This window comes from Macaca nemestrina, chromosome 20 (genome assembly GCF_043159975.1).
Source record: "Macaca nemestrina isolate mMacNem1 chromosome 20, mMacNem.hap1, whole genome shotgun sequence".
NCBI lineage: Eukaryota > Metazoa > Chordata > Mammalia > Primates > Cercopithecidae > Macaca > Macaca nemestrina.
In genome coordinates, this window is record NC_092144.1 from 16,798,442 (window position 1) to 16,825,228 (window position 26,787).

At 53.5% G+C, this 26,787-nt stretch overlaps 1 protein-coding gene across 1 annotated transcript; it reads left to right on the plus strand.

Moving 5' to 3' along the window:
• Positions 1-673: 673 nt before the first annotated feature.
• Positions 674-26,787, plus strand: LOC105486741 (collagen beta(1-O)galactosyltransferase 1). The gene is made up of 12 exons (XM_071087817.1): positions 674-999; positions 4,362-4,472; positions 5,387-5,504; positions 12,440-12,574; positions 13,545-13,749; positions 15,979-16,098; positions 20,795-20,871; positions 20,960-21,066; positions 21,561-21,693; positions 23,087-23,214; positions 24,318-24,524; positions 24,796-26,787. Exons 1-12 carry the CDS (start codon positions 740-742, stop codon positions 25,061-25,063), a joined length of 1,869 nt encoding a protein of 622 aa, XP_070943918.1. The 5' UTR covers positions 674-739; the 3' UTR covers positions 25,064-26,787.

The window sequence follows — 26,787 nt, forward strand, 5'->3', positions numbered from 1 at the left end:
AATACGGCACTAGAGTATTGGAAAACAATCCCTTGGTAGCATTTCCATGAAAACACGGCCCTTGTCTCTGGAAGAGCTTGTGCTCAGAACGGTCCATTATCTTGCCCTGGCTCCATTTTCACGCCAACCCTGTAGGGTCTCTATGATCTCATTTTATAGATGGACAGACTGAAGCTCACACACAGTAAGCCCAGGGCGGGGACTGGATGTGACGCCAGGTCTGTGGACGTCATGACCTTTATTCTCCACAACCCTCAATGACATCCCTGTGAGGTCCAAAACCAGGATGGCAAAACCCACGTTGCAGCAGAGGAAACTGAGGCTAAGGTCTCTTGGGTCCCAAACCAATTCCTAAGTAGCCAAGTCCGCCTGGTGGCACAGCCCAGGTTTTATACATGGGGAAGTTTGGCGGCGCATCAGGAGGAGGTCTCGGTGGTAGGACGCACCTGGAGAAAGCGCGGGTTCCTAACCCTAACGCTACCCCTAACCTCCCTTCCACGCTCTCCGAGCGCTCTGTGCCTTTAACGTGGGTGCGGGGGCGGGGCGTCCTGGGTAGGGCTGCAGGTGACGTCACTCCGGGCTTTGGGTCTCCGAAAGCGTCTGGAGGCGGGGCCTGGACTTCACGCCAGGCGCGCTCCTCCCCTTCAAGGCGCGCGGCCGGGCGGGGCCCCAATGACCCCTTTAAGGCGCGGCCAGAGTCCTCCCGCAGAAAAACGACTTAAAGGAGACGCGTGGCGCGATGGCGGCGGCCCCACGCGCCGGCCGGCGGCGCGAGCAGTCGCTCCAGGCGCTGCTGTTTCTGCTGCTGGCGCCACTGCCGCCGGGGGGCCAGCCGGGCGCCGACGCCTACTTCCCCGAGGAGCGCTGGAGCCCGGAGTCGCCCCTGCAGGCGCCGCGCGTGCTCATCGCGCTGTTGGCGCGAAACGCGGCCCACGCTTTGCCCACCACGCTGGGCGCACTCGAGCGGCTGCGGCACCCGCGGGAGCGCACTGCGCTATGGTGAGCCGAGCCCGCTGTCCCCATCGGGCGGGTCCACGAGAGCCCCTGCTCGCTGTCCCCTTTGGGGTGGATTCACACGAGCCCCTGCCCGCTATCCTCTTTTGGGCGGATCCGCGCGTGCTTTCTGCTCTCTACCCCCATCGGGACGGGTCTACGCATGCCCCTGCCCGCTGCCCCATCGGGATGGGCCCACGCGTGCCCCCTGCCTGCTGTCCTCCCATGGGGCCAGACACAGCCCTCCCCACATTAAAACAAGCGGGATCGAGTTCCTCCTGCTGGCTCCTTTGGGGTGGGCTGGGCACCGCTCCTGTCTACTGGACCCTACTAGGGCAGATCCGGCCCCGCTGACTGTGACTCGTTCTAACTTCCTCTGGAGCACGTACACCTCCAAAGGACTGAGCCCGCAGCCCCCACTGGGGCGTTGCCAGGGGCCACATCTAACAGCAAGCCTTTCTGTGCCTGCTGCTGACCTTAAGCTTGAACTCAGCCCGGCTCCAGGCCCCAGTCAAACCCCTGCCTTCGGACCGGCGTGGGTGGAGTCCAGGACTAGATGGCCCAGGAGGAAGTGGATGCTTTCTTGGGAGGGAACAGGCCAGAGCTCTGAAGAAGTCTTTGGTGACTTCTCACTCCCTGCCTCAGTTTCCTCAAATGGAAAATGGGTCCGGGCGCTGTGGCTCACGCAGTAATCCTAGCAATTTGGGAGGCCAAGGTGAGCGGGTCACTTGAGCTCAGGAGTTCGAGACCAGCCTCGCCAACATAGCAAAACCCTGTGTCTAGAAAAAATACAAAAATTAGTCGGGTGTGGTGGTGTGTGCCTGTAGTCCCAGCTATTCAGGAGGCGGGAAAATCACCTGAGCCCAGGAGTTTGAGGCTGCAGTGCGCTATGATTGCACCACTGCACTCTAGCCTGGGCTACAGAGTAAGACCCTGCCTCTAAAAAAAAGAAAAAGAAAAGAAAATAAGTGTATTAATATAATTCTCTTTTGGGGTTTGTCTCTGAAGATTAACCAGTTAATGGATGTGGAGTCCTTGGGTCTGGCATGGGCTTGGCTCTCAGTGATTTTATTATGATTGCTATCATTGCTGGTGTTACTCATTGCTGGTGTTATTGTCAACTTAACTTATTGGGTAGAATTAGCTCTTGGCACTACGGTCAAACTAAACTCCCAAATGTTGCTTTTCCTTCTACCCGATTTCCCAGTCTGGATAATCCAAATACACAATTGGTACTTAAAACAAATGTTTGTTGAATGAATAAATGACTGCAGCCCACTGAAGTGGTGTGGCTCACAGGAGAAGATGAAGGAAGGCAGGGTAGGGGGTTTATGAGATATACTTTGAGATGAGATATGCTTTTTTTTTTCTTTCTTTTTTAAGACGGAATCTTGCTCTGTCGCCTAGGCTGGAGTGCAGTGACACGATCTCAGTTCATTGCAGCCTCCACCTCCCAAGTTCAAGTGATTCTCCTACCTCAGCCTCCTGAGTAGCTTGGGATTACAGTCACGCGTCACCATGCCTGGCTAATTTTTGTATTTTTAATAGAGGCGGGGTTTCACCATTGTGGCCAGGCTTGTCTGGATCTCCTGACCTCATGATCTGTCCCGCCTCGGCCTCCCGAAGTGCTGGGATTACAGGCATGAGCGCCCTGCTGAGATATACATTTTTTTTTTGATATAGGGTTTTATATCCGTTGCCCAGGCTGGAGTGCAGTGGTGCAATCCTAGCTCACTGCAACTTCCCCTTCCTGGGCTCAAGTGATTCTCCTGCCTCAGCTGGGATTACATACTGGGATTACAGGCATGAGCCGTTGCACCCAGCTGGTTTGTGATATTTCATTTTTTAATTTTTTTAAAAAATTATTAATTTTAATTTTAATTAATTTTATTTTTAATTTTATTTTTATTTTTTAATTTTACAAATTTTTAAATTTTTTTTAAATTTAAATAATTTTTTTTTTTTTAATTTAGTTTTTGAGACTCGAGTCTCGCTCTTGAGCCCAGGCTGAAGTACAGTGGCACGATCTCGGTTCACTGAAGCCTCCGCCTCCCAGGTTCAAGTGATTCTTCTGCAGGTTCAAGCAATTCTGCCTCGGCCTCCTGAGTGGCTGGGATTACAGGCTCCTGCCACCACGCCCAGCTAATTTTTTGTACTTTTAGTAGAGACAGGGTTTCACCATGTTGGCCAGGCTAGGCTCGAACTCCTGGCCTCGAGTGATTCTCCTGCCTTGGCCTCCCAAAGTGCTGAAATTACAAGCGTGAGCCACTGTGCCTGGCCTAATTTTTGTATTTTTGGTAGAGATGGGGTTTTGTCATGTTGGCCAGGCTGGTCTAGAACTCTTGACCTCAGGTGATCCACCTGCCTCGGCCTCTCAGGGTGCTGGGATGACAGACGTGAGCCACTGTGCCTGGCCTGATATATACAGTAAAAAATTGCCGGGTGCGGTGGCTCACTCCTGTCATCCCAGCACTTTGGGAGGCCGAGGCAGGTGGATCACCTGAGGTCAGGAGTTCGAGAGCAGCCTGGCCAACACAGTGAAACCCCGTCTCTACTAAAAATACAAAAATTAGCTGGGTGTGGTGGCGTGCACCTGTAATCCCAGCTACTTGGGAGGCTGAGGCAGGAGAATTGCTTGGACCTGGGAGGCGGAGGTTGCAGTGAACCAAGATTATGCCACTGCACTCCAGCCTGGGTGACAAAGCAAGGCTCTGTCTCAAAAAAAAAAAAAAAAAAATGAAGTTACACATATTTATTAGTGAATGTGGTTTGCAAGATCTTAGATGCTCAGTAATAAAACAGCCAATCACTAATGTGTCTTTCCAAAATTAGCTTGTTTAATCCTTCCACTTCCCAGTAAACTGGGTCCTGTTCCCACCCCCATGTTACAGATGAGGAAACTGACATGGAAAGGGCCAGGCACGGTGGCTCATGCCTGTAATCCCAACACTTTGGGAGGCCAAGGTGGGCGGATCAGGAGGTCAGGCGGTTGAGACCATCCTGGCCAATACAGTGAAACCCCGTCTCTACCAAAAAAAAAAAAAAAAAAAAAAAAGGAAAATTAGCCGGGCGTGGTGGCGGGCACCTGTAGTCCCAGCTACTCTGGAGGCTGAGGCAGGAGAATGGCGTGAACCTGGGAGGCGGAGCTTGCAGTGAGCTGAGATCGCGCCACTGCACTGCACTCCAGCCTGGGCGACAGAGTGAGACTGTCTCAAAAAAAAAAAAAAAAAAGGAAACGGAGAAGTGTCCTGGCCAGAGGTGCATGGCTGGTGGGAGGCCAGTTGGGGATGTGGTCCTCGACTTGCCTCGCTGCTGCCTGGTTCTGCCTCAGTCTCCCCAACTGCGCTGCCTGTTCCCTCTCCCTTCAGGGTGGCTACGGACCACAACATGGATAACACGTCAACTGTGCTGCGGGAGTGGCTGGTGGCCGTGAAGAATTTGTACCATTCTGTGGAGTGGCGGCCGGCGGAGGAGCCCAGGTGAGCGCCTTTCCCCTGCTCCTAGTCTGACTGGGCTTTGCCTCTGCTCACACACCCTCTATGGCTCCCCGTTGTCCCAGGACAGAATAACAGGCCCTCAGTCCCTGCCTCTCCAGCCCAGCCAGGCAGCATTAGGCTACTCTGACCCTCCCTCATCTTTACAAATAGGCCATAATCCTCCTGTCAGACCTTTGCCCAAGCCGTTCCCTGCACCTAGAATTCCTTCACTCCCTTTTTCTTCTGGGGACGCCCACTGCTTTGTTCCTTGGCTCACTGACTCAGTCTTGGTCCCAGCACTGACTTTGCTGTTTATCTACTCCCTGAGGCCCTGGGCAGCATGGACTCCCCGCCCCCACCCAGTTCCTTTCTGGGATTTTGAGACAGGGTCTCACTCCATCACCCAGGCTGGAGTGCAGTGGAGTGAACACAGCTTACTGCAGCCTTTACCTCCTGGGCTCAAGCTATCCTCCCACCTCAGCCTCCTGAGTAGCTGGGACTACAGGCACATATAACCATGCCCAGCTAATGTTTTTGTATTTTTTATAGAGATAGGGTCTCACTGTGTTGCCCAGGCTGGTCTCGAAGCGCTGGCCTCAAGCGATCCTCCCACCTCTGCCTCCCAAAGTGCTGGGATCACAGGCGTGGGCCACTGCACTGGGCCCCACTCTGAGCTTCCTTCCTTCCCTCCAGTGTGCCTCGGGCTTTCTTCCTTCCAGGCCTTTGCACAGGCTGTACCTCCGGCCAGGGACATTCTCCCCACTTCTCTTTCCTCGTTTCCTTTTTCCCATCCCTCAGATCAGCTTACATGTCCCCTCCTCCAGGAAGCTCTTTCTGAGTACCCCGAAGGCAGCTCAGGCCCTCGCTAGGCTTTGATGGTGCCTTGTGATGTCCACATCACAGCTGCCTCCCCATAGGTCCTACCCAGACGAGGAAGGCCCGAAACACTGGTCTGACTCACGCTACGAGCATGTCATGAAGTTGCGCCAGGCAGCCCTGAAATCAGCTCGAGACATGTGGGCTGATTACATCCTGGTAAGTTTCTCAGCTGGCCAGCTGTGGATCACGGGCAGGTCTGGGTATCCCCAGGGAAGGCAGAACAGCAGGATGCCAGGACCATCCTTAACGTCATTTTGCAGAAGGGTAAACTGAGGCTTAGAGAGGGGAGATGAGTTGCTTAAGGTGACATGGTTGGTCAGTGGAGGAGGAGCTGGGATTCATTTGATCCTCAGCACCAGGAATGAATGGGCTTTTCTGTCCCCAGTTGTCCCCTGTGTTTGGACACTTGGGTCAAGTCCATTTTTATTTTTTAATTTTTATTTTTTGAGACAGAGACTCACTCTGGCGCCCAGGGTGGAGTGAAGTGGCGCAATCTCGGCTCACTGCAACCTTCACCTCCTGGGTTCAAGCAATTCCCCTGCCTCAGCCTCCCGAGTAGCTGAGAGCACAGATACCCACCACTATGCCTGGCTAATTTTTTATTTTTATTTTTGTAGAAGCCAGGCATGGTGGCTCACGCCTGTAATCCCAGCACTTTGGGAGGCCAAGGCGGGTGGATCACTTGAGGTCAGGAGGTCGAGACCAGCCTGGTCAACGTGGGGAGACCCTGTCTCTACTAAAAATACAAAAATTAGCCAGGCCTGGTGGCAGGTGCCTGTAATCCTGGCTACTCAGAAGGCTGAGGCAGGAGGATCTCTTGAACCTGGGAGGCAGAGGTTGCAGTGAGCTGAGATTGTACCACTGCACTCCAGCCTGGGCAACACTGTGAGACTCAGTCTCATAAATAAATAAATAAATATATAAATATTTTTTAAAAATAACAAAAAATATTTTTGTAGAGATAGGGTCTTGCTATGTTGCCCAGGCTGGTCTCCAACTCCTGGGCTCAAGTGATCCTCCTGCCTCGGCCCCCCAAAGTGCTGGGATTACAGGCATGGGCCACAGCGCCTGACCGTGTCACGTCTGTTTTTATCACCGTCATATGTAATGGCCAAACCTTTGGGTCACTTCCAAGAAGCAGCCGGAAGGGGTCAGGGACTGGGGGGTGGTGGCCACATTGAATTGCTGAGGCCTGACTTGCACTTCCTCCTGCGGGGACATTGTCTCATGGGGAAGGGAACAGTTGAGTCTTTTTATTTTTTATTTTTTTCTTGAGCCGAGATCGTACCACTGCACTCCATCCTGGGCCACAGAATGACTCTCTCAAAAAAAAAAAAACTTTATTGATTGAATATTACTACTATTTTTTAATTTGTATAAACTTATGGAGCACAAGTATAATTTTGTTACATGCATAGATTGTGAAGTGGTGAAGTCAAAGATTTTGGGGCATCCATCCCCCAAATAATATACATTGAATCCATTACACAGTTTTCTATGATCTACCCCAAATGTTATTTCAGCCTTCATACTTTCCTATATTCTCCTGATTTGCTTTTTTCTTTGAGACAGAGTCTCACTCTGTTGCCCAGGCTGGAGTGCAGTGGCACAATCTCAGCTTGCTGCAGCCTCCACCTCCTGGGTTCAAGCAATTCTCCTGCCTCAGCCTCCTGAGTAGCTGGGATTACAGGCCCCCGCCATCATGCCTGGCTAATTTTTGTAATTTTAGTAGAGATGGTGTTTTGCCATGTTGGCCAGGCTGGTCTCAAAGTCCTGACCTCAGGTGATCCGGCTGTCTCGGCCTCCCAAAGTGCTGGGATTATAGGGGTGAGCCATCACATCCAGCCCATCTCTTAAAACAGACAGACAGACAAACAAAAAACAGAAAAGAAAAAGAAAGGAATCAAGTGAGCAAAGTGACTTCGATGCAGTGGTGGCTAGAGGTCCAGCTACACAGGCCAGTGGAGGCACTTGGTGTCCACTTGGAGGGGAATGGGGAGCCATGGAGGGTGTGTGAGCAGGGGAGGTCTGTGTTCTGATGTAAGATTTTCAGAAGCCACTGTGGACCAGGCGTGGTGGCTCATGCCTGTAATCCCAGCACTTTCAGTGGCTGAGGCAACTGGATTGCTAGAGTTCAGGAGTTCGAGACCAGCCTGGCCAACATGGTGAAACCCTGTCTCTACCAAAATACAAAAATCAGCTTGGTGTGATGACGTACGCCTGTAACCCCAGCTACTTGGGAGGCTGAGACAAAAGAATCGCTTGAACCCGGGAGGCGGAGGTTGCAGTGAGCTGAGATCGCGCCACTGCACTCCAGCCTGGGCGACAGAGCGAGACTCCGTCTCAAAAAAAAAAAAAAAAAAAAAAAAAAAGCCACGGTGGCTGCTGCGGGTAGCAGAAGCCGCACACACTAGCAGGAGGCCGGAGTAGAGGCCCGAGCAGGGTACCAGCGATTGATGGACAGGCCTGCATGGGGTGGGGGCCGTGGAGAAAGGCAGGGGGTTCAGGATGCGTCGCGAGGTGAAGGAGACGGTCTGTTTTGGCACTGGATGTGAAGGTGCCAGGGAGAGAGGAACGGGGACAGTGCCACGTCCGGGGAGGACGGATGGAGCTCCTGAGGGGAACTCTCTTGCTTGGTGGCTTATCAGACCATTTTATAGGTGAGGAAACAGAGGCTGACAGAGGGAGGGGACACCTTGCCTGGCGGGGTGTCAGAACTGGCAAGGCAGAGAGGTGGATCTGGAACCTTCCAGAGCGTTCTGGCACAAAGCTGCCTTGTCCTGCCTCTCGGATTTTGCTTTTGTGGTTTGAGGTTGCCTGGCTTTAGCTTTTTTCCCTCAGCAAACCGGGGTGGAGCTCAAAGTGCTGGTTCAAAACTCAAAGTGGCTTTTGACACAAAATTACATTTTCGTGTTTCTTTTTTTTTTTTTTTTTTGAGACAGAGTCTCACTCTGTCGCCCAGGCTGGAGTGCAGTGGCGCAATCTTGGCTCACTGCAGCCTGCACCTCCTGGGGTCAAGTGACTCTCCTGCTTCAGCCTCCCGAGTAGCTGGGACTACAGACGCCTGCCACCATGCCAGGCTAATTTATTTTTATTTTTATTTTTTATTTTTTGAGATGGAATCTCGCTTTGTCGCCCAGGCTGGAGTGCAGTGGCGCGATCTCGGCTCACTGCAAGTTCTGCCTCCTGGGTTCATGCCATTCTCCTGCCTCAGCCTCCCGAGTAGCTGGGACTACAGGCGCCCGCCACCACGCCCGGCTAATTTTTTGTATTTTTAGTAGAGACGGGGTTTCACCATGTTAGCCAGGATGGTCTCGATCTCCTGACCTCGTGATCCGCCCGCCTCAGCCTCTTAAAGTGCTGGGATTACGGGTGTGAGCCACCACCCCTGGCCAGCATCTAAATTTTAATTGTATCTCCTGGAGAGATTCACTTTATCCTATTTCTTGTTTGTATTAATTGAAGTCAGTTCACATATATATTTATTTGTTTCGCAAGCACCACCTCTAATTCCAGAACATTTTCATTCCCCAGAAATAAAACCCCATCAGCAGTCACTCCTCAACTCCCCATTCCCCTCCCCTAGGCCCTAGCAGCCACTCATCTGCTTCCTGTCTGTGGATTTGCCTGTTCTGGGCATTTCACATCAATGGAATGTCACACCACGTGGCGTTTCGTGTCTGGTTTCTCTCACTCAGCATCGAGTTTTCCAGGTTCATTACAGCCTGGATCCGTGCTTTCTTCCTTTGTATGGCTGTCTCTTATTCCATTGTCTGGGTGGGCCGTATCGTGTTGATCTCTTCATCCATTGATGGACACACTTCAGTTGCCTCCACTTTTTTTGGCTGTAGAGATTCTTTTTTTGTTTGTTTGTTTTTTGAGACAGAGTGGTGCTCTGTCGCCCAGGTTGCGGTGCAGTGGCATGATCTCGGCTCACTGCAACCTCTGCCTCCTGGGTTCAAGCGATTCTCCTGCGTTATTAGTCTCCCGATTAGCTGAAATTACAGGCATGTGTCACCATGCCTGGCTAATTTTGTGTGTGTGTAATTTTTAGTAGAGACGGGGTTTGACCATGTTGCCCAAGCTGGTCTTGAACTCTTGATGTCATGTGATCTGCCTGCCTTGGCATCCCAAAGTGCTGGGATTACAGGTCTGAGCCACTGCACCTGGCCTGGCTGTTAGGATTCTGACATGAACATGAGCGTACAGAGACCTGTTTGAATTATCTGGGCATGGTGGTGCGCATGCCTGTAATTAATCCCAGCTACTCAGGAGGCTCAGGCAGGAGAATCACTTGAACCCAGGAGGTGGAGGTTGCAGTGAGCCGAGATCACACCAGTGTACTCCAGCCTGGGTGACTGAGCAAGACTCCACCTCAAAAACAAACAAACAAAGAACCTGTTTGAGTCCTTTCTTTCAATTCTCTTGGTTCATACCTAGGAATGGAATTCCTGGATCATGTAGTAATTCTATGTTTAGCTTTTTGAGGAACTGCCACAGTGATCTGGCTGTTTGTTCTGCATTAATATTCAAAGGTCACAGATTCAAACATCCAGAGGGACCGGATGGGGTATGTAACATGACCACAGGGCTTGTTCTAAGAGCCAGCCAACTGCCCTCTGCAACTGAAGGTTGCCATGTGGAAATGGTATTCCCACGTTGCCGGGGGATACTGGAATTCTAGTTTTTGTTGTTGTTTATGGCAGTTGATCCAATATTCTAAACGATACTGCCTGGGTAACAGCAAGCATCTCTGTGGACCAGCAGTAAAAGAAAAACATCCAGACCGGGCGCGGTGGCTCACACCTGTAATCCCAGCACTTTGGGAGGCCGAGGCAGGTGTATCACTTGAAATCAAGAGTTCGAAACCAGCCTGGCCAACCTGGTGAAACCCCGTCTCTACCAGAAAATACAAAACAGCCTGGCGTGGTAGAATGTGTCTGTAATCCCAGCTACTTGGGAGACTAAGGGAGAATTGCTTGAACATGGGAGGTAGAGGTTGCAGTGAGCTGAGATCGTGCCACTGCACTCCATCCAGCCTGTGCAACAGGAGACTCCATTTCAAAAAAAAAAAAAAAAAAAAAACAAGAAACCCGGCCGGGCGCGGTGGCTCAAGCCTGTAATCCCAGCACTTTGGGAGGCCAGACGGGCGGATCATGAGGTCAGGAGATCGAGACCATCCTGGCTAATATGGTGAAACCCCATCTCTACTAAAAATTACAAAAAACTAGCCCGGTGAGGTGGTGGCGCCTGTAGTCCCAGCTACTCGGGAGGCTGAGGCAGGAGAATGGCGTAAACCTGGGAGGCGGAGCTTGCAGTGAGCTGAGATCCGGCCACTGCACTCCAGCCTGGGCGATAGAGCGAGACTCCGTCTCAAAAAAAAAAAAAAAAAGAAACCCGAAAAACATGTTAGTGGTTCTGTGATATATCGTGACTTTTGTGTCTTTACATCCTAGTAGAGGGGAAGCATCCAGATCTAATCATTTTCTATGTGTGATTTTCTTTTTTTTTTTTTTTTTTTTTTTTGAGATGGAGTCTCGCTCTGTCCCCCATGCTGGAGCATAGTGGCCGGATCTCAGCTCACTGCAAGCTCCGCCTCCCGGGTTTACGCCATTCTCCTGCCTCAGCCTCCCGAGTAGCTGGGACTACAGGCGCCCGCCACCTCGCCCGGCTATTTTTTTGTATTTTTTTTTAGTAGAGACGGGGTTTCACCGTGTTAGCCAGGATGGTCTTGATCTCCTGACCTCGTGATCCGCCCGTCTCGGCCTCCCAAAGTGCTGGGATTACAGGCTTGAGCCACCGCGCCCGGCCGTGATTTTCTATATATATGTATGTATGTTTTTTTTTTTTTAATTTTAGGCCAGGTGCAGTGGCTCACACCTGTAATCCCAGCATTTTGGTAGGCCGCGACGGGAGGATCACTTGAACCCAGGAGTTCAAAACTACCCTAGACAATGTAGAGGGACCCTATCTCTACAAAAATAAAAATAAAAAAATTACCCGGGCATGGTAACGCATGCCTGTACTCTCAGCTACTTGGGAGGCTGAGATGAGAGGATCACTTGAGCCCAGAAACTCCAGGCTGCAGTGGGCTACGATTGCACCATTGCACTTCAGCCTGAGTGACAGAGCAAGATTCTATCCCTTTAAAAAATAAAAAAGGAAGAAAAAGCAAAATACTAGGCCGGGCATGGTGGCTCACACCTGTAATCCCAGCATTTTGGGAGGCCAAGGTGGACGGATCACATAAGGTCAGGAGTTTAAAACCAATCTGGCCAACTTGACGGTACACCGTCTCTACTAAAAGTACAAAAAGTTACCCGATGTGATGGTGCACGGCTGTAGTCGCAGCTACTCGGGAGGCTGAGACAGGAGAATCGCTTGAACCTGGGAGGCGGAGGTTGCAGTGAGCAGAGACCACACCACTGCACTCCAGCCTGGGTGACAGAGTGAGACTCTGTCTCACAAAAAAAAAAAAAAAAAAAATGTTTTGCTACCTTCTTGCTCTGGTTGTTCATTTACTTCTCAGGGCTAGCTCAGTGCCTAGAATTTTCTTTTTTTTTTTTTTTTTTTTTGAGACGGAGTCTCGCTCTGTTGCCCAGGCTGGAGTGCAGTGGCCGGATCTCAGCTCACTGCAAGCTCCGCCTCCCGGGTTCCCGCCATTCTCCTGCCTCAGCCTCCCGAGTAGCCAGGACTACAGGCGCCCGCCACCTCGCCCGGCTAGTTTTTTTTTTTTTATTTTTTAGTAGAGACGGGGTTTCACCGTGTTAGCCAGGATGGTCTCGATCTCCTGACCTCGTGATCCGCCCGTCTCGGCCTCCCAAAGTGCTGGGATTACAGGCTTGAGCCACCGCGCCCGGCTAGAATTTTCTTTGAAGGAACTCAAGACCTTTGCTTTATTTCCATGATCCAGGGGATCCTGCAGGCCCCCAAAACGGGGTCCCTGCTCCATTTCAGCCGGTGTGGGGGTGCTTCCAGAGGTCTTTGCCAGACCCCCAGGGCTCTGGCCTTTGCCCCAGCTGTTCTGAGTGCTAGCCTGACCTGGAGGCAGTCTGGCAGCCCATGCTGATGCTGTGTGGGGTGTTTTGCAGTTTGTAGACGCGGACAACCTGATCCTCAACCCTGACACACTGAGCCTGCTCATCGCTGAGAACAAGACGGTGGTCGCCCCCATGCTGGATTCCCGGGCTGCGTACTCCAACTTCTGGTGTGGAATGACTTCCCAGGTACAGTGAGTGCCTGGGGACTGTGGGGTCTGGGCTGAGCAGGTGGGTTCGTGGCTAGAGTGAAACTTACTGTCACACCACCTTGTTGTGTGTGTGTTTTACAAAAATCATCATGGAAACTGGGCACGGTGGCTCACGCCTGTAATTCCAGCACTTTGGGAGACTGAGGCAGGCGGATTGCCTGAGCTCAGGAGTTTGAGACCACTCTGGGCAACATGGTGAAACCCCATCTCTACTAAAAAAAAAAAAAAAAAATACAGAAATTAGCCAGGTTCAGTGGCACACGCCTGTCCTCCCAGCTGCTCGGGAGGCTGAAGCATGAGACTCACTTCAATCCAGGAGGCGGAGGTTGCAGTGAGCTGAGATCGCGCCACTGCACTCCAGCCTGGGTGATGGAGTGAGACTTGGTCTCAAAAACAAAACAAAACAAAACAAAAACTCATTACGGTAATCTTTAAACAGTCCTCTGAGGCCAGACGGGAGGGAAGAATAGAGGGTCTTTGATTGTCCCCCACCCTGCTATTCCGGAGGTGGAAACAGAAACACAGAGAGGAAGTGACTTGCCTAAACTCACACAGCTAGCAAGTGGTGGTGTCAGGATGGGACTTCAGGCATGGCTTGATCCAGGCGTTTGGATAACTGTCTTTCTCCATCCTTTGGGTGGGTTCATTCTCAGACAGCTTGAGAGTGATCTCAGCAGCGTCCAGCCGTCATCCATTCTGATTGGGCCATTGCTAGTCTCCTCTACACTACCTCTGAACTCATTACTGAAGCTGGGGAAATACAAGGCTCTTTCTTATTGGCCAGGCCTGGCCACAGGTCCCATACTGGGCTTGAATCTGGGGGGACCACAGGCACACACTGCTGTGCCTGGCTCTCCGTCTGGTCCCGTTCCATGCCGCCCGCCATCATGGGCCTCCATCCTCACCTTTCAAGACCCCTATGCGGAACTGTCGCTCTCTCCCCACAGGGCTACTACAAGCGCACACCTGCCTACATCCCCATCCGCAAGCGAGACCGCCGGGGCTGCTTTGCAGTTCCCATGGTGCACTCAACCTTCCTGATCGACCTGCGGAAGGCAGCGTCCAGGAACCTGGCCTTCTACCCACCTCACCCTGACTACACCTGGTCCTTTGACGACATCATCGTCTTCGCCTTCTCCTGCAAGCAGGCAGGTACGTACATGAGAGGTCTGCCATTGCAGGGCCATCTGCCTGGTTGTTTGGGTTTTGCGCTAAGCCAGTTCAGAGCACACGGAAGATTCACGGAACCCAAACAATGCAGCGCAGGGCTGACTTCAGATACAGCTGTATCTAGGTGTTCAGATAATGTCTCCAGGACCCAGTCTCTCTCCAGCCCTGGCTTTACTGGTTAGCTTCATTCCCTAGCTCTTTAAGATCTATTGGTTAGTCAGGCGGAGTGGCTCACGCCTATAATCCCAACAATTTGGGAGGGTGAGGCGGGCGGATCACATGAGGTCAGGAATTTGAGGCCAGCCTGGCCAACATGGTGAAAACCGTCTTTACTAAAAGTACAAAAATTAGCTGGGCGTGGTGGTGGGTGCCTGTACTCTCAGCTACTCAGGAGGCTGAGGCACAAGAATTGCTTGAACCCAGGAGGCAGTGAACCAAGATCACACCACTACACTCCAGCATGGGCAACAGAGCGAGACTCTGTCTCAAAAAAAATAAATACAGGCCGGGCGCGGTGGCTCAAGCCTGTAATCCCAGCACTTTGGGAGGCCGAGACGGGCGGATCACGAGGTCAGGAGATCGAGACCATCCTGGCTAACACGGTGAAACCCCGTCTCTACTAAAAAATACAAAAAACTAGCCGGGCGAGGTGGCGGGCGCCTGTAGTCCCAGCTACTCGGGAGGCTGAGGCCGGAGAATGACGTAAACCCGGGAGGCGGAGCTTGCAGTGAGCTGAGATCCGGCCACTGCACTCCAGCCTGGGCGACAGAGCGAGACTCCGTCTCAAAAAAAAAAAAGGAAAAAAAAAAAAAATAAATAAATAAATACAATAAAATTAAAAGAGCATCGTTGAATTTTTTAGTCTAAAAAAGATACACACTCGGCTAGGCTCAGTGGATCACTTGGGGTCAGGATTTCGAGACCAGCCTGGCCAACATGGTGAAAATCCATCTCTACTAAAAAAAAATACAGAAATTAGCTGGGCATGGTGGCAAGTGCCTGTAATCCCAGCTACTTGGAGGCTGAGGCAGGAGAATTGCTTGAACCCCGTAGGCGGAGGTTGCAGTGAGCCGAGATGGCGCCACTGAGCTCCAGCCTGGGCGACAGAACCTGACTTTGTCTCAAAAAAAAGATACACTCATAAAAAAGTTCAAACCATCCAGAAAAGGGTAGATGTAGAAGGAAGTAACTTAACTGACATTTTGTCAAACTGTTTCCTTTATGTGCCTCAACATGCATTTTTACTGTTTTTTGTTTGGTTTGTTTTTGAGACAGGGTTTTGCCCTGTTGCCCAAGCTGGAGTGCAATGGCGCTATCATAGCTCACGGGAGCCTCAATCTGCTGGGCTCAAGTGATCCTCCTGCCACAGCCTCCTGAGTAGCTGGGACCATAGGCAGGTACCACCATTCCCAGCTAATTTTAAAATTATTTGTAGAGCCGGGTGTGGTGGCTCACACCTGTAATCCCAGCACTTTGGGAGGCCAAGGCGGGTGGATCATGAGGTCAGGAGATTGAGACCATCCTGGCTAACACAGTGAAACCCCATCTCTACAAATACAAAAAATTAGCCAGGCGTGGTGGCATGTGCCTGTATTCCCAGCTACTTAGGAGGCTGAGGCAGGAGAATCGCTTGAACCCGGGAGGTGGAGGTTGCAGTGAGCTGACATCATGACATTGAATTCCAGCCTGTGCAACAGAGTGAGACTCCATATCAAAAAAAAAAAAAAAAAAAATTTTTGGGCTAGGCACAGTGGCTCACACCTGTAATCCCAGCACTTTGGGAGGCCGAGGCGGGTGGATCACCTGAGGTCAGGAGTTTGAGACTAGCCTGGCCAACATAGTGAAACCCTGTCTCTACTAAAAATACAAAAATTAGCCGGGCATGGTGGCATGGCACAAGCCTGTAGTCCCAGCTATTTGGGAGGCTGAGTCAGGAGAATCGCTTGAATCCAGGAGGTGGAGGTTGCAGTAAGCCAAGATAGTGCCACTGCACTCCATCCTGGGAGACAGAGTGAGACTCTGTCTAAAAAAAAAAAAGAAAAAAAAATTATTTGTAGAGATGAGGTCTTGCTCTGTTGCTCAGGCTGGTCTCAGATGCCTGATCTGAAGTGATCCTCCTGCCTTGGCCTCCTGAAGCCCAGGGATGGAAGGCATGAGCCACTGGGCCTGGCCTGTTTTTACATGTGTCTGTTGCTTCCCTGCCCACTGCAGAGGTGCAGATGTACGTGTGCAACAAGGAGGAGTACGGCTTCCTGCCAGTACCGCTGCGCGCCCACAGCACCCTCCAGGATGAGGCTGAGAGCTTCATGCACGTGCAGCTGGAGGTCATGGGTGAGTCTGCCTGCAAACTGCCCTGGGAGGGGCTAGGTTGCCTCCCTTTCACTGATGTCTCGAATCTGTCCTGTGAGCACTGAGTGCCAGGCAGATGCCAGTCCCTGTGGGGGGTGCTGAGTGCAAGAGCACATGTGAACGAGGTGGAGGGTTGTCCCTGCTGTTACAGAGTGCTGGTTTGCAGGCAGCTGTACGCAGCATGCTCGGGGTTGTCGGGTGGGCTTCCTGGAGGAGGTGGCATTAAGGGGCAGGATGAGTAGGAGTTCACCAGAAAGGGGATTGCAGCGGGAGGTGGTAGCGTGGGCAAAGGCCGAGAGGCTGGAAGGGACGTGAACCTGGGGAACAGGCAAGGTCAGTGGGCCCCTGGGGCTGGTATCCAGGGCCAGGGTAGATGGCCTCAGAGACCAGGCTGAGGAAGGGACCTTCCCCCTGAGGACAGTCAGGAGCTATGTGAGAACTGACAGGACAGCAAGTTTTCACTAAAGAACTGCATGTATAGGCTGGACATGGTGACTCGCACCTGCAATTCCAGCACTTTGGGAGGCCAAGGTGAGAGGATTGCTTGAGCTTAGGAGTTCAAGATCACCCCGGGCAACATAGTGAGACCCCATCTCTCTATAAAAAAATTTTTGGCCGGGTGCAGTGGCTCACGCCTGTAGTCCCAGCACTTTGGGAGGACGAGACGGGCGGATCACAAGGTCAAAAGATGGAGACCATCCTGACCAACATGGTGAAACCCCGTCTCTACTACAAAAAAAATATTAGCTGGGCGTGGTGGCGGATGCCTGTAGTCCCAGCTATTCGGGAGGCGGAGGCAGGAGAATCACTTGATCCCAGGAGGTGGAGGTTGCAGTGAGCCGAGATCGTGCCACTGCACTCCAGCCTGGCAACAGAGTGAAACTCTGTCTCAAAAAAAAAAGAAAAAAAATTTTTTTTAATTAGTCCGATATGGTGGCACATGCCTGTATTCCTAGCTACTCAGGAGGCTGGAGTGGGAGAATCCTTTGAGCCCAGGAGCTGGAGGCTGCAGTGAGCCATTATCGTGCCACTGCACTGCAGCCTGGGCAATAGAGTAAGTCTCTGTCTTCAAAAATAATGATAATAATAAATAATAATCCCAGCTGTTCAGGAGGCCGAGGTGGGCAGATCCCTGGAACCCAGTAGTTTGAGAACAGCATGGGCAACATGGTGAAACCCTGTCTTTACCAAAAAAAAAAAAAAAAACAAAAAAAAAACAAAAATTAGCCAGGTGTGATGGCGCACACCTGTGGTCCTAGCTACTCGGTAGGCTGAGGCAAGAGGATCCCTTGAGCCCAAGAGGTCGAAGCTGCAGTGAGCCATGATTGCGCCACTGCACTCCAGCCTGGGCAGCAGAGCCAGACCCTGTATCAATAAATAAATAAATAAAAAATTTTAAAAATCCATAAGCTATGAAACCAGCAGCTGTCCCTCTACAACTGGAGGAGCACACAGGGCTGAGCTGTAATTGCGGTTGCCTTGGGATGGTGCTCCCATCTCAGCCATTTCTAATGTGGGCCTCTCCCAGCTGTGGGCGCAGAAAGCCCTGCCAACGCCACTGCCATTCCCACCACTGCATAGATGGAGACTGGGTGGGAGGGGTGAGGTGTCTGTCCCTGGGCTCCGTGTCCCTAGCCTTACCGATTTCTGAACAAGTCTATCTGCGGCTCCCCCTGGTGGCTCAAGATGGAATAGCACCCTGTCCTTTGTGTTTGGGGGAGACTTTGTTTTTTCTTTTGAGACGGTGCCTCACTTTGTCACCCAGGCTGGAGTGCAGTAGTGCAGTGTCGGCTCACTGCAACCTCCACCTCCTGGGTTCAAGCGATTCCCCTGCCTCAGCCTCCCAAGTAGTTGGGATTACAGGCACCTGCCACCATGCCCGGGTAATTTTGTATTTTTAGTACAGACGGGGTTTCACCATGTTAGCCAGGCTGGTCTCAAACTCCTGACCTCAGGTGATCTGCCCCTCTCTGCCTCCCAATATGCTGGGATTACAGGTGTGTGCCACTGCGCCTGGCCTAGGGGAGATTTTTGTTTGTTTGTTTTTGAGACGGAGTCTCGCTCTGTCGCCGGGCTGGAGTGCAGTGGCCGGATCTCAGCTCACTGCAAGCTCGGCCTCCCGGGTTTACGCCATTCTCCTGCCTCAGCCTCGCAAGTAGCTGGGACTACAGGCGCCCGCCACCTGGCCCGGCTAGTTTTTTTTGTATTTTTTAGTAGAGACGGGGTTTCACCTTGTTAGCCAGGATGGTCTCGATCTCCTGACCTCGTGATCCGCCCGTCTCGGCCTCCCAAAGTGCTGGGATTACAGGCTTGAGCCACCGCGCCCGGCCTAGGGGAGACTTTTGAGTCTTTTTGAGGTGACACCTGGAGACTGCACAATCACTGGGGCAGGCCCCCCGCAACACCCAAGAGTCTGGCATACTTAGATGTCCAGGTCCCACCCGGCCACAGTCGGGGATGGTGGGTCTCCATTTATCACCACCTCCCATCAGGAACCAGGGCCTGAGAAGCGTCTCTGTAGCTGCCAGAGTTTTCCCAGTTTAAGTTCTCACATATACATATATTTGTGTTGTCATTTCCTTATTATTATTATTATTATTATTATTATTATTATTATTTTGAGAGAGAGAGTCTCGCTGTCACCCAGGCTGGAGTACAGTGGCAAAATCACAGCTTACTGCAGCCTCAACCTCCTTGGCTCAAGCGATCCTCCCACCTCAGCCTCCTGAGTGGCTGAGACCACAGGTGCATGCCACTACCATGCTCAGCTAATTTGTTAATTTAGGTTTCTTTTTTTTTTTTTTTGAGATGGAGTCTCACTCTGTCTCCCAGGCTGGAGTGCAGTGGCCTGATCTCCGCTCACTGCAAGCTCCACCTCCCAGGTTCTCGCCATTCTCCTCTCTCAGCCTCCCAAGTAGCTGGGACTACAGGCGCCTGCCACCACGCCCGGCTAATTTTTTGTATTTTTAGTGGGGGTAGGGTTTCACTATGTTGGCCAGGCTGGTCTTGAACTCCTGACCTCGTGATCCACCCGCCTTGGCCTCCCAAAGTGCTGGGATTACAGATGTGAGCCACTGTGCCCGGCCTTCTTTTTTGCTTTTTTGGGAGATGGAGTCTCTGTCACCTAGGCTGGAGTGCAGTGTCACCATCATAGCTCACTGCAGCCTTGAACTCCTGGGCAATCCTTCCACCTCAGCCTCCCAAGCCATATGGATTAGGGCCCACCCTAATGACTTCATTTTAACTCGACCTCTGTTCACAACCCTGTGTCCAAATAGGATCATACCCTGGGGTACTGGTGGTTGGCACTGGGGAGACATAGTTCACCCCATGACATAGTGCGTGATCTCATGACATCTGTTCGTGAAACCTCTCAGTGGCTTATTGACCCATTTTATAGATTAGGAAAGCTGAGGCCCGGGCCAGTCAAGGATACACAGCATGCCATCATTTCTTGGTTCATTCTACAAGCAATTACTGAGTGCCTGCTGTGTGCCAAGTCCCTGTGTTGGGCACTAGGGGCCCAGTGTGAGCAGACATACCTGGTGTCCTTCCCAAGGGGCCCACAACAGACAGGCACAGGGCCAGGGGGTTAGGGCAGCAAGGATGGGAGCTTTGGTGGTGCAAGTCCAGGTGCTGTTGGGGCCCAGAGGAGGCCTGGCTCAGCCTAGGGAGGTGGGAGGGGGGAGGGTGACCCCCATGCCCAGGGCATCATAGCTGAAAAGTAAGGATACAGAGCAGGGAAGGGAAGGGTATTTCAAGCAGGGACCAAGCATGTGCAAAGGGCCTGAGGTAGGAATGGGAGTTCTTTGCGTTGGCGAGGGCTTAGAGGTGGGGCTGGGGAGTGAAGCTGGAGCATGGGGCGTGGCCAGGGCTTAGAGGCGGGACTGTGGGCGTAGTGAAGCTGGAGCCTGGGGCATGGCCTGGGCTTAGAGACTGGGCTGGGGGCGGAGTGAAGCTGGAGCTTGGGGCGTGGCCAGGGCTGAGAGTCGGGGCTGGGGGCAGGGTGAACCTAGGGCCTGCGGTATGGCCAGGACTTAGAAGCGGGGCTGGGGGTCGGAGCGAAGCTGTTGCATGGTCAGGGTTTAAAGGTGGAGCTGGGGGGGTGCATGGTGAAGCTGGAGCCTGGGGCGTGGCCAGAGCTTAGAGGTGGGGCTGGGGAGGGGCAGGGTGAACAGGGTGAAGTTGGAGCCTGGGGCAAGGCCAGGGCTTAGAGACAAGGCTCGGGGAGGTTGAGGGATGAGGCTAGGGCCTGGGGCGTGGCCAGGGCTGAGTAGCGGGGCTGGGGGCGGGGTGAACGTGGAACTTGGGGTGTGGCCAGGGCTGAGAGGCCAGGCTAGGGGCCGGGTGAAGCTGGGGCCTGGGGTGTGGCCAGGGCTGAGAAGCCAGGCTGGGGGCGGGATGGAGCTGGGGCCTGGGGTGTGGCCAGGGCTGAGAGGCAGGACTGGGGGCGGGGTGAAGCTGGGGCCTGGGGTGCGGTCAGGGCTTTGGGCTGCTGTGCAGAGTTCAAATGACATGGGAGGGGCTCCTAGAGAGCAGCACTGATGTGGGCGGAGCCAGGTCGACTTTGTGGGCCGAGCTAGTCGGACTGGGAGCCATGGAGCCGGTGGGGAAAGCCTGTTGGAGAGAGGTAGGAGGCCCCTCACCCCAGCGACTCCTCAACGTCTGTGCCCCACAGTGAAGCACCCGCCAGCAGAGCCCTCCCGCTTCATCTCGGCTCCCACCAAGACACCGGACAAGATGGGCTTTGACGAGGTGGGCTGGGCCTTCCCTGGAGGCTGGTTGCGGGTGGAGGGCCCTCGCTTGCAGGGGCTGATCTGGCTCGGGGCTCTCCGGGCTGCAGGTCTTCATGATCAACCTGAGGCGGCGGCAGGACCGGCGGGAGCGCATGCTGCGGGCGCTGCAGGCACAGGAGATTGAGTGCCGGCTGGTAGAGGCCGTGGACGGCAAGTGAGTCCGAGGCCTGGGGGTGGGGGGGCGGGTCCGCACGTGGATGTGGGTGTAGACCTCGCTGGTAGACGGCAAGTGATTCAGATGGGGGCGGGCGTGGTGTCCAAACAGGTGTAGACCACATCAGTGGGCGTCATGGAGGGCAAGTGGAAGGGACCCCGGGGAAGGGGCAGATCCTCACAGTTGTAGACTATGGAAGGCAAGTGAGTCCTGACCCAGGGGAATGGGTCGGTTTGCATGCTGCCAGTGTAGACCGCGCTGGTGGGGACTATGGAGGGGTAAGTCAGTCAGACTCCAGGAGAGGAGGAGAGCAGGTTTGCCCATGAGTGTATACCATGTGCAGGTGAGTGAGGCCCCATGTGTCCAGGAGGGGTGCCAGTGCTACAAGTGGGGGACCAGCTGCTCAACGCCGCAGGGGATGATGGAATGGCGGGGGATGGCAGAATGGCAGGCAAGGTGAGCCTTCTTCGTGACCCTCTCCTCCTCCTCTCCAGAGCCATGAACACCAGCCAGGTGGAGGCGCTGGGGATCCAGATGCTGCCCGGCTACCGGGACCCCTACCACGGCCGGCCCCTCACCAAGGGTGAGCTGGGCTGCTTCCTGAGCCACTACAACATCTGGAAGGAGGTGTGTCCTGAGCGATGGGCGGGGCCAGAGTTATGACTCGAGATCTCCTCTGAGATTTGGAGCGGGAAGGGGTTGAAGGAGTTCCCCAAAGCCCTGGCCAGGCATCCAGCCTCAGCCATGGGACCCATGGCGTCTCTTTAGTGAATGATGCGCCACACCAGCTGTATCAACCCCAAGTGTGTCTGCCATCCTTCCATTGCGCAGATGTGGAAACTGAGGCTGGGGGGAGGGGTGAGCCCTTTTGAGCAGCAGGTGGTGTCTGGGGCCTGGGACCTGTAAACAAATCCTCGTTACTCCCAGCCTGGTCTCTATGCTTGACGTTTAGTAATAGAAGTCATGGCCACAGAGCCACTTTAAACCAGCACCTGCCCAGTGCCGGGGGCACCCCACCAGCCCAGGCATCCTCAGCCACCCTCAGAGGGAGAGGCTGTGATTGGAGGAGGGTGTCTGATTGGGCTTCGAACTTGGGGCTATCAGGGCCAGGCATGGTGGCACACACCTGTGGTCCTGACTACTCGGAAGGCTAAAGTGGGAGGGTGACATGAGCCCAGGAGTTAAGGCTGCATTCAGCCAAGATTGTGCCACTGCACTCTAGCCTGGACAACAGAGCAAAACTGTGTCTCAGAAAAAAAGAGAAAAATGGCTGGGTGTGGTGGCTCATGCCTGTAAGCTCAGCACTTTGGGAGGCCAAGGCAGGTGGATCACCTGAGGTCAGGAGTTCAAGACCAGCCTGGCCAACATGGTGAAACCTCGACTCTACTAAAAATACTAAAATTAGCTGAGTGTGGTGGTGGGCTCCTGTAATCCCACTACTTGGGAGGCTGAGGCAGGAGAATCACTTGAACCCAGGAGGTGGAGGTTGCAGTGAGCTGAGATCATGCCATTGCACTCCAGCCTGGGCGACAAGAGTGACACTGTGTCTCAAAAAAAGAAAAATAAATAAAAGCCGGGCGTAGTGGCACATGCTTGTAATCCCAGCTACTCAGGAGGCTAAGGCAGGAGAATTACTTGAACCCAGGAGGCGGAGGTTGCAGTCAAGATTGAGCCACTGCACTACAGCCTGGGCGACCGAGCGAGACTCCGTCTCAAAAAAGAGAAAAAAAAAAGAAAAAAACTTGTTATCATCAAACATGAAGCCAAATGGGGGCGTGCGGCTGCAAGGTGGGAGGTGCATGAGGTGTGGACATTTGAGGGGCTAGGAGGCCTTCCTCTTCGGAGATCCATCATGGGTGACAGAGGGCATGGATGTCCAGATGTCCCTGGAGCTAGGAGAGGCGGGGAGATGCACTGGCTTCTCTCCTGGTCTTTCAGAGCTTCTGAAAGCAGAGCTCTGTGCTTTAGGGTCAGGCCTGGCCTTGGCCTCCCTGCGACCTGGCTGGGCTTCCTCTCTCAGGTGGTGGACCGGGGGCTGCAGAAATCGCTTGTGTTTGAGGATGACCTGCGTTTTGAGATCTTCTTCAAGAGACGCCTGATGAACCTTATGCGCGATGTAGAGCGGGAGGGCCTGGACTGGGACCTCATGTGAGTGGGGATCTGAGGGTGGGGTGAAGCTGGGGCCTGGGGCAAGGCCAGGACTTAGAGGTGGGGTTGGGGACAGGGTGAAGCTGGGGCCTGGGGACGGGTCATGGCTTAGAGGCGGGGCTTGAGGGTGGGGTGGAGCTGGACCAGGGCTTAGAGGTGGGGCTGCGAGGCGGAGTGGAGCTGGATCCTAGGGGCGTGGCCAGAGCGCTGCAGCTAAGCCTAGAGCCGTATGTCTGGGTGTGGTCAGGGTGGTAGGCGTAGGGCGTGGCTAACTCCTGGAAACGTAGCAGGATGATTCACGTGATCCCTGGGCCTGAGAGCACTGTCAGGGCTGTAGACTATATAGGGAAGGACCTTAGAAGGATCACCCAGAACTCAAGGTACCTGGCCAGCAGCCTGCAGGCTTGGTCAGGGCTTAGAGTCTTGACTGAGGTCTATGGAAGTGAATGTGGCTAAAATTTGACCGGGCAGCCTGCGGGCGAGGCTGAAGAGCATGGGGGTGTGGTCATGGAGGGCGTGGTCAGAGCTGGAGGTGTGGCCGAAGAGTGTGGGGGCGTGGCCAGGGCGCCTGGGTCTTAGACAAGCCCTGGTATGGGAGTACCGCCACCATGTTTCCTGCACTGGAGCCTTTCTTTTCTCCTATAGGTGGGCTGGTTTGTCCTCTTCTTTGCTCCATCTTTCTTTCCCTTCCAAGTGCAGTGCCCTAATCCACATTCTGGGAACACTGCCCCGTGTGAATAGTAACTGCACCCCTCCATTCCTGACTGCTCCCCACATCAGGGCACCTCGCCCACCTCCACCCCCACTGCCCTCTGAACTCAGAGCAGCTTCAGCCTCAGAGAACGTCTGCGTGATCCTGCTCTCCCCAGCTCCAAAGCCTCCACGGCTCCCTCACGCCCTTTGGAAAAACTCTAATTCCCATGACCCACATGACCCCCAGACCCCTGGGCTCCTGCATTCTCTGCATCCAGTCACAGCGCTCCGCAAACATGCTGAGCCTGCTCCCATCCCAGGGCCTGGCGGGGTAACTAGATCCCTAGTTTTCTGGGCAAGCTCTCTCTGGAGGGCGGGAGGAGAGTGACAGGCCCGATCCTGCACCCCAGTTACGTGGGCCGGAAGCGGATGCAGGTGGAGCACCCCGAGAAGGCTGTGCCCCGCGTGAGGAACCTGGTGGAGGCCGACTACTCCTACTGGACCTTGGCCTACGTGATCTCCCTGCAAGGCGCCCGCAAGCTGCTGGCTGCTGAGCCGCTCTCCAAGATGCTGCCTGTGGACGAGTTCCTGCCCGTCATGTTCGACAAGCACCCAGTGTGAGAGGGGCAGGCGGCTGCTGGGCTGGGGTCTCACGGTGGGCCTGTCCTGGGAGGGTGGGGGCGTGAAACTCACGGACTCTGAGGACTTGTCTCTTCTTCTGCCTACTTCTCCCTCCGTTCGCCCCTTCCCAGATCTGTCTCCATTTGTATCCCCTGCACACTTACGTCTTAATCTATCCCGGCTGACTTCTTCACCTCCAGTTTTTCCTCCAGCTGTCCCCTCCCCTGAAGCCATTGCTGCCCCTCACTCCCCTCCTCCTCCCCCCAGGTCTGAGTACAAGGCCCACTTCTCCCTCCGCAACCTGCATGCCTTCTCCGTGGAGCCGCTGCTCATCTACCCCACACACTACACCGGAGACGATGGCTATGTGAGTGACACTGAGACCTCAGTCGTATGGAACAATGAGCACGTCAAGACCGACTGGGACCGCGCCAAGTCCCAGAAGATGCGGGAGCAGCAAGCACTGAGCCGTGAGGCCAAGAACTCAGACGTGCTCCAGTCCCCGCTGGACAGTGCTGCCCGGGATGAACTCTGAGGGGTGGCAGCCAGAAAGCCAAAGCAGCCATCACTGGCCCAGGTTCCAGGTGCTTACTGAGGACATCAGGGCCACCTCTAGGACCCCTTGGCAGGCCGCAGAGGGCTCTCGTGTGGGGTGGTGTCCAGCCAGCTCTTGCTAAGCAATCACGTGCACACAGGCAGCATTAATGGAGTGCCTACTGCATGCCAGCAACAGGGCTTGGCCCTGGGGAAGTGGGAGGACCCAAGCCCTCTTCATCTGTTCATGTGCCCAACACTTATTAAGTACCTGCTGTATGCCAGGTTCCCATGTTATGGCAGTGAATGAGGCATAATTATTCCCCCTCTCAGCGATTGATTCAGTCATCAAGCAGTTACTGATCAGAGTAAGAATCAGGCACTACTGATACACATTCATTTTTAAAATTCATTCAAGGATTTATTGAGTGCCTACTGTGTATTGGGTGCCATTCTAGGCTCTGGGATTTTTTTTTTTTTTTTTTTTTTTAAAGAGCAGAGTCTCACTCTGTCACCCAGGCTGTAGTGCGGTGGTATGATATTGGCTCACTGCAGCCTATGCCTCCCAGGTTGCAGCAATTCTTGTTTCTCAGCCTCCCAAGTAGCTGGGACTACAGGTGTGCGCCATCACGTCTGGCTAATTTTGGTATTTTTGGTAGAGACGGGGTTTCACCATGTTGGCCAGACTGGTCTCGAACTCCTGACCTCAAGTGATCCACCCGCCTCGGCCACCCAAAGTGCTGGGATTACAGGCATGAGCCACTGCGCCCAGCCCAGGCTCTGGGAATATTGAGATAAATAAGATGCTTCTATCCATTTATTCAAGCACATACTGATCACCTACTGTGTGCCTGGCACTCGTGTCACAAAGATAAGTTATTGATTTGGTACACTTAGCACCTGCTGTGTGCAGGGAGCTGAGCTGTGGGATGGGAATGGGAGTGAACAAGGTACTTTTCACGTTTTTCCTTTTTCCCCTCACTGCTAGACGGTGTGGGAACTTCTCACTCTTTAATTGGCTTCTTTTCCACACACCTCAAGAGCACTGACTGTGTGCTGGGCACTAGTGATAAGAAAGAGGATGACAGTTGTTCAGTCTGCATTTTCGTCATGGGCTACATGCCAAGTGCTAGGGCACAGAGATGAACAAGATCGGTTCCTTCACTTCATGCCACAAGCATTTATTGAGCACCTGTGTGCTAGGCCTCACAGACTCCCAGTTGGGTTGAAGGATGGTTGACTGAGTTTGATTCTTCCTGTGCCCATGGTCATCTGAGCTGTGTGCAGACAACATACCCCGACCACCCAAGAGGGAGGGTTGTTCTTCCCCCACCAGGGGCAGCCACAGGTCCTGGTGGCCCCACACCACATGTCAGCCCCCCTGGAGGGGGCGCCAGTTGGAGACGGGGGCTGGGTGTCCCTGGCCCAACCCCAGTCCCCTGTGCTTTACCTCCCTGCCCTTGTGTCTCAGGTGTGGTCCCTGCCTGCTTGATGAAGTTGCTCTGTTCAAGCCTTTGGTGGGATCATGTGTTTGGGGGCTTTTCGGGGACCCAGCTGCACTGGGGCACCGCCCGTGGCCTGGGCAGGACATTTCCCAGCAAGGGCCGGAGGAGTTGCCATGCCTTCAGCCTGAATCGAATGTCAGAACCGGCCAGCGGTGCTTCACCCTCTTGGGGATAACTTGCTTATTTTTTTAATAAATGTTCCTGGTTGGTTTTCACAGAA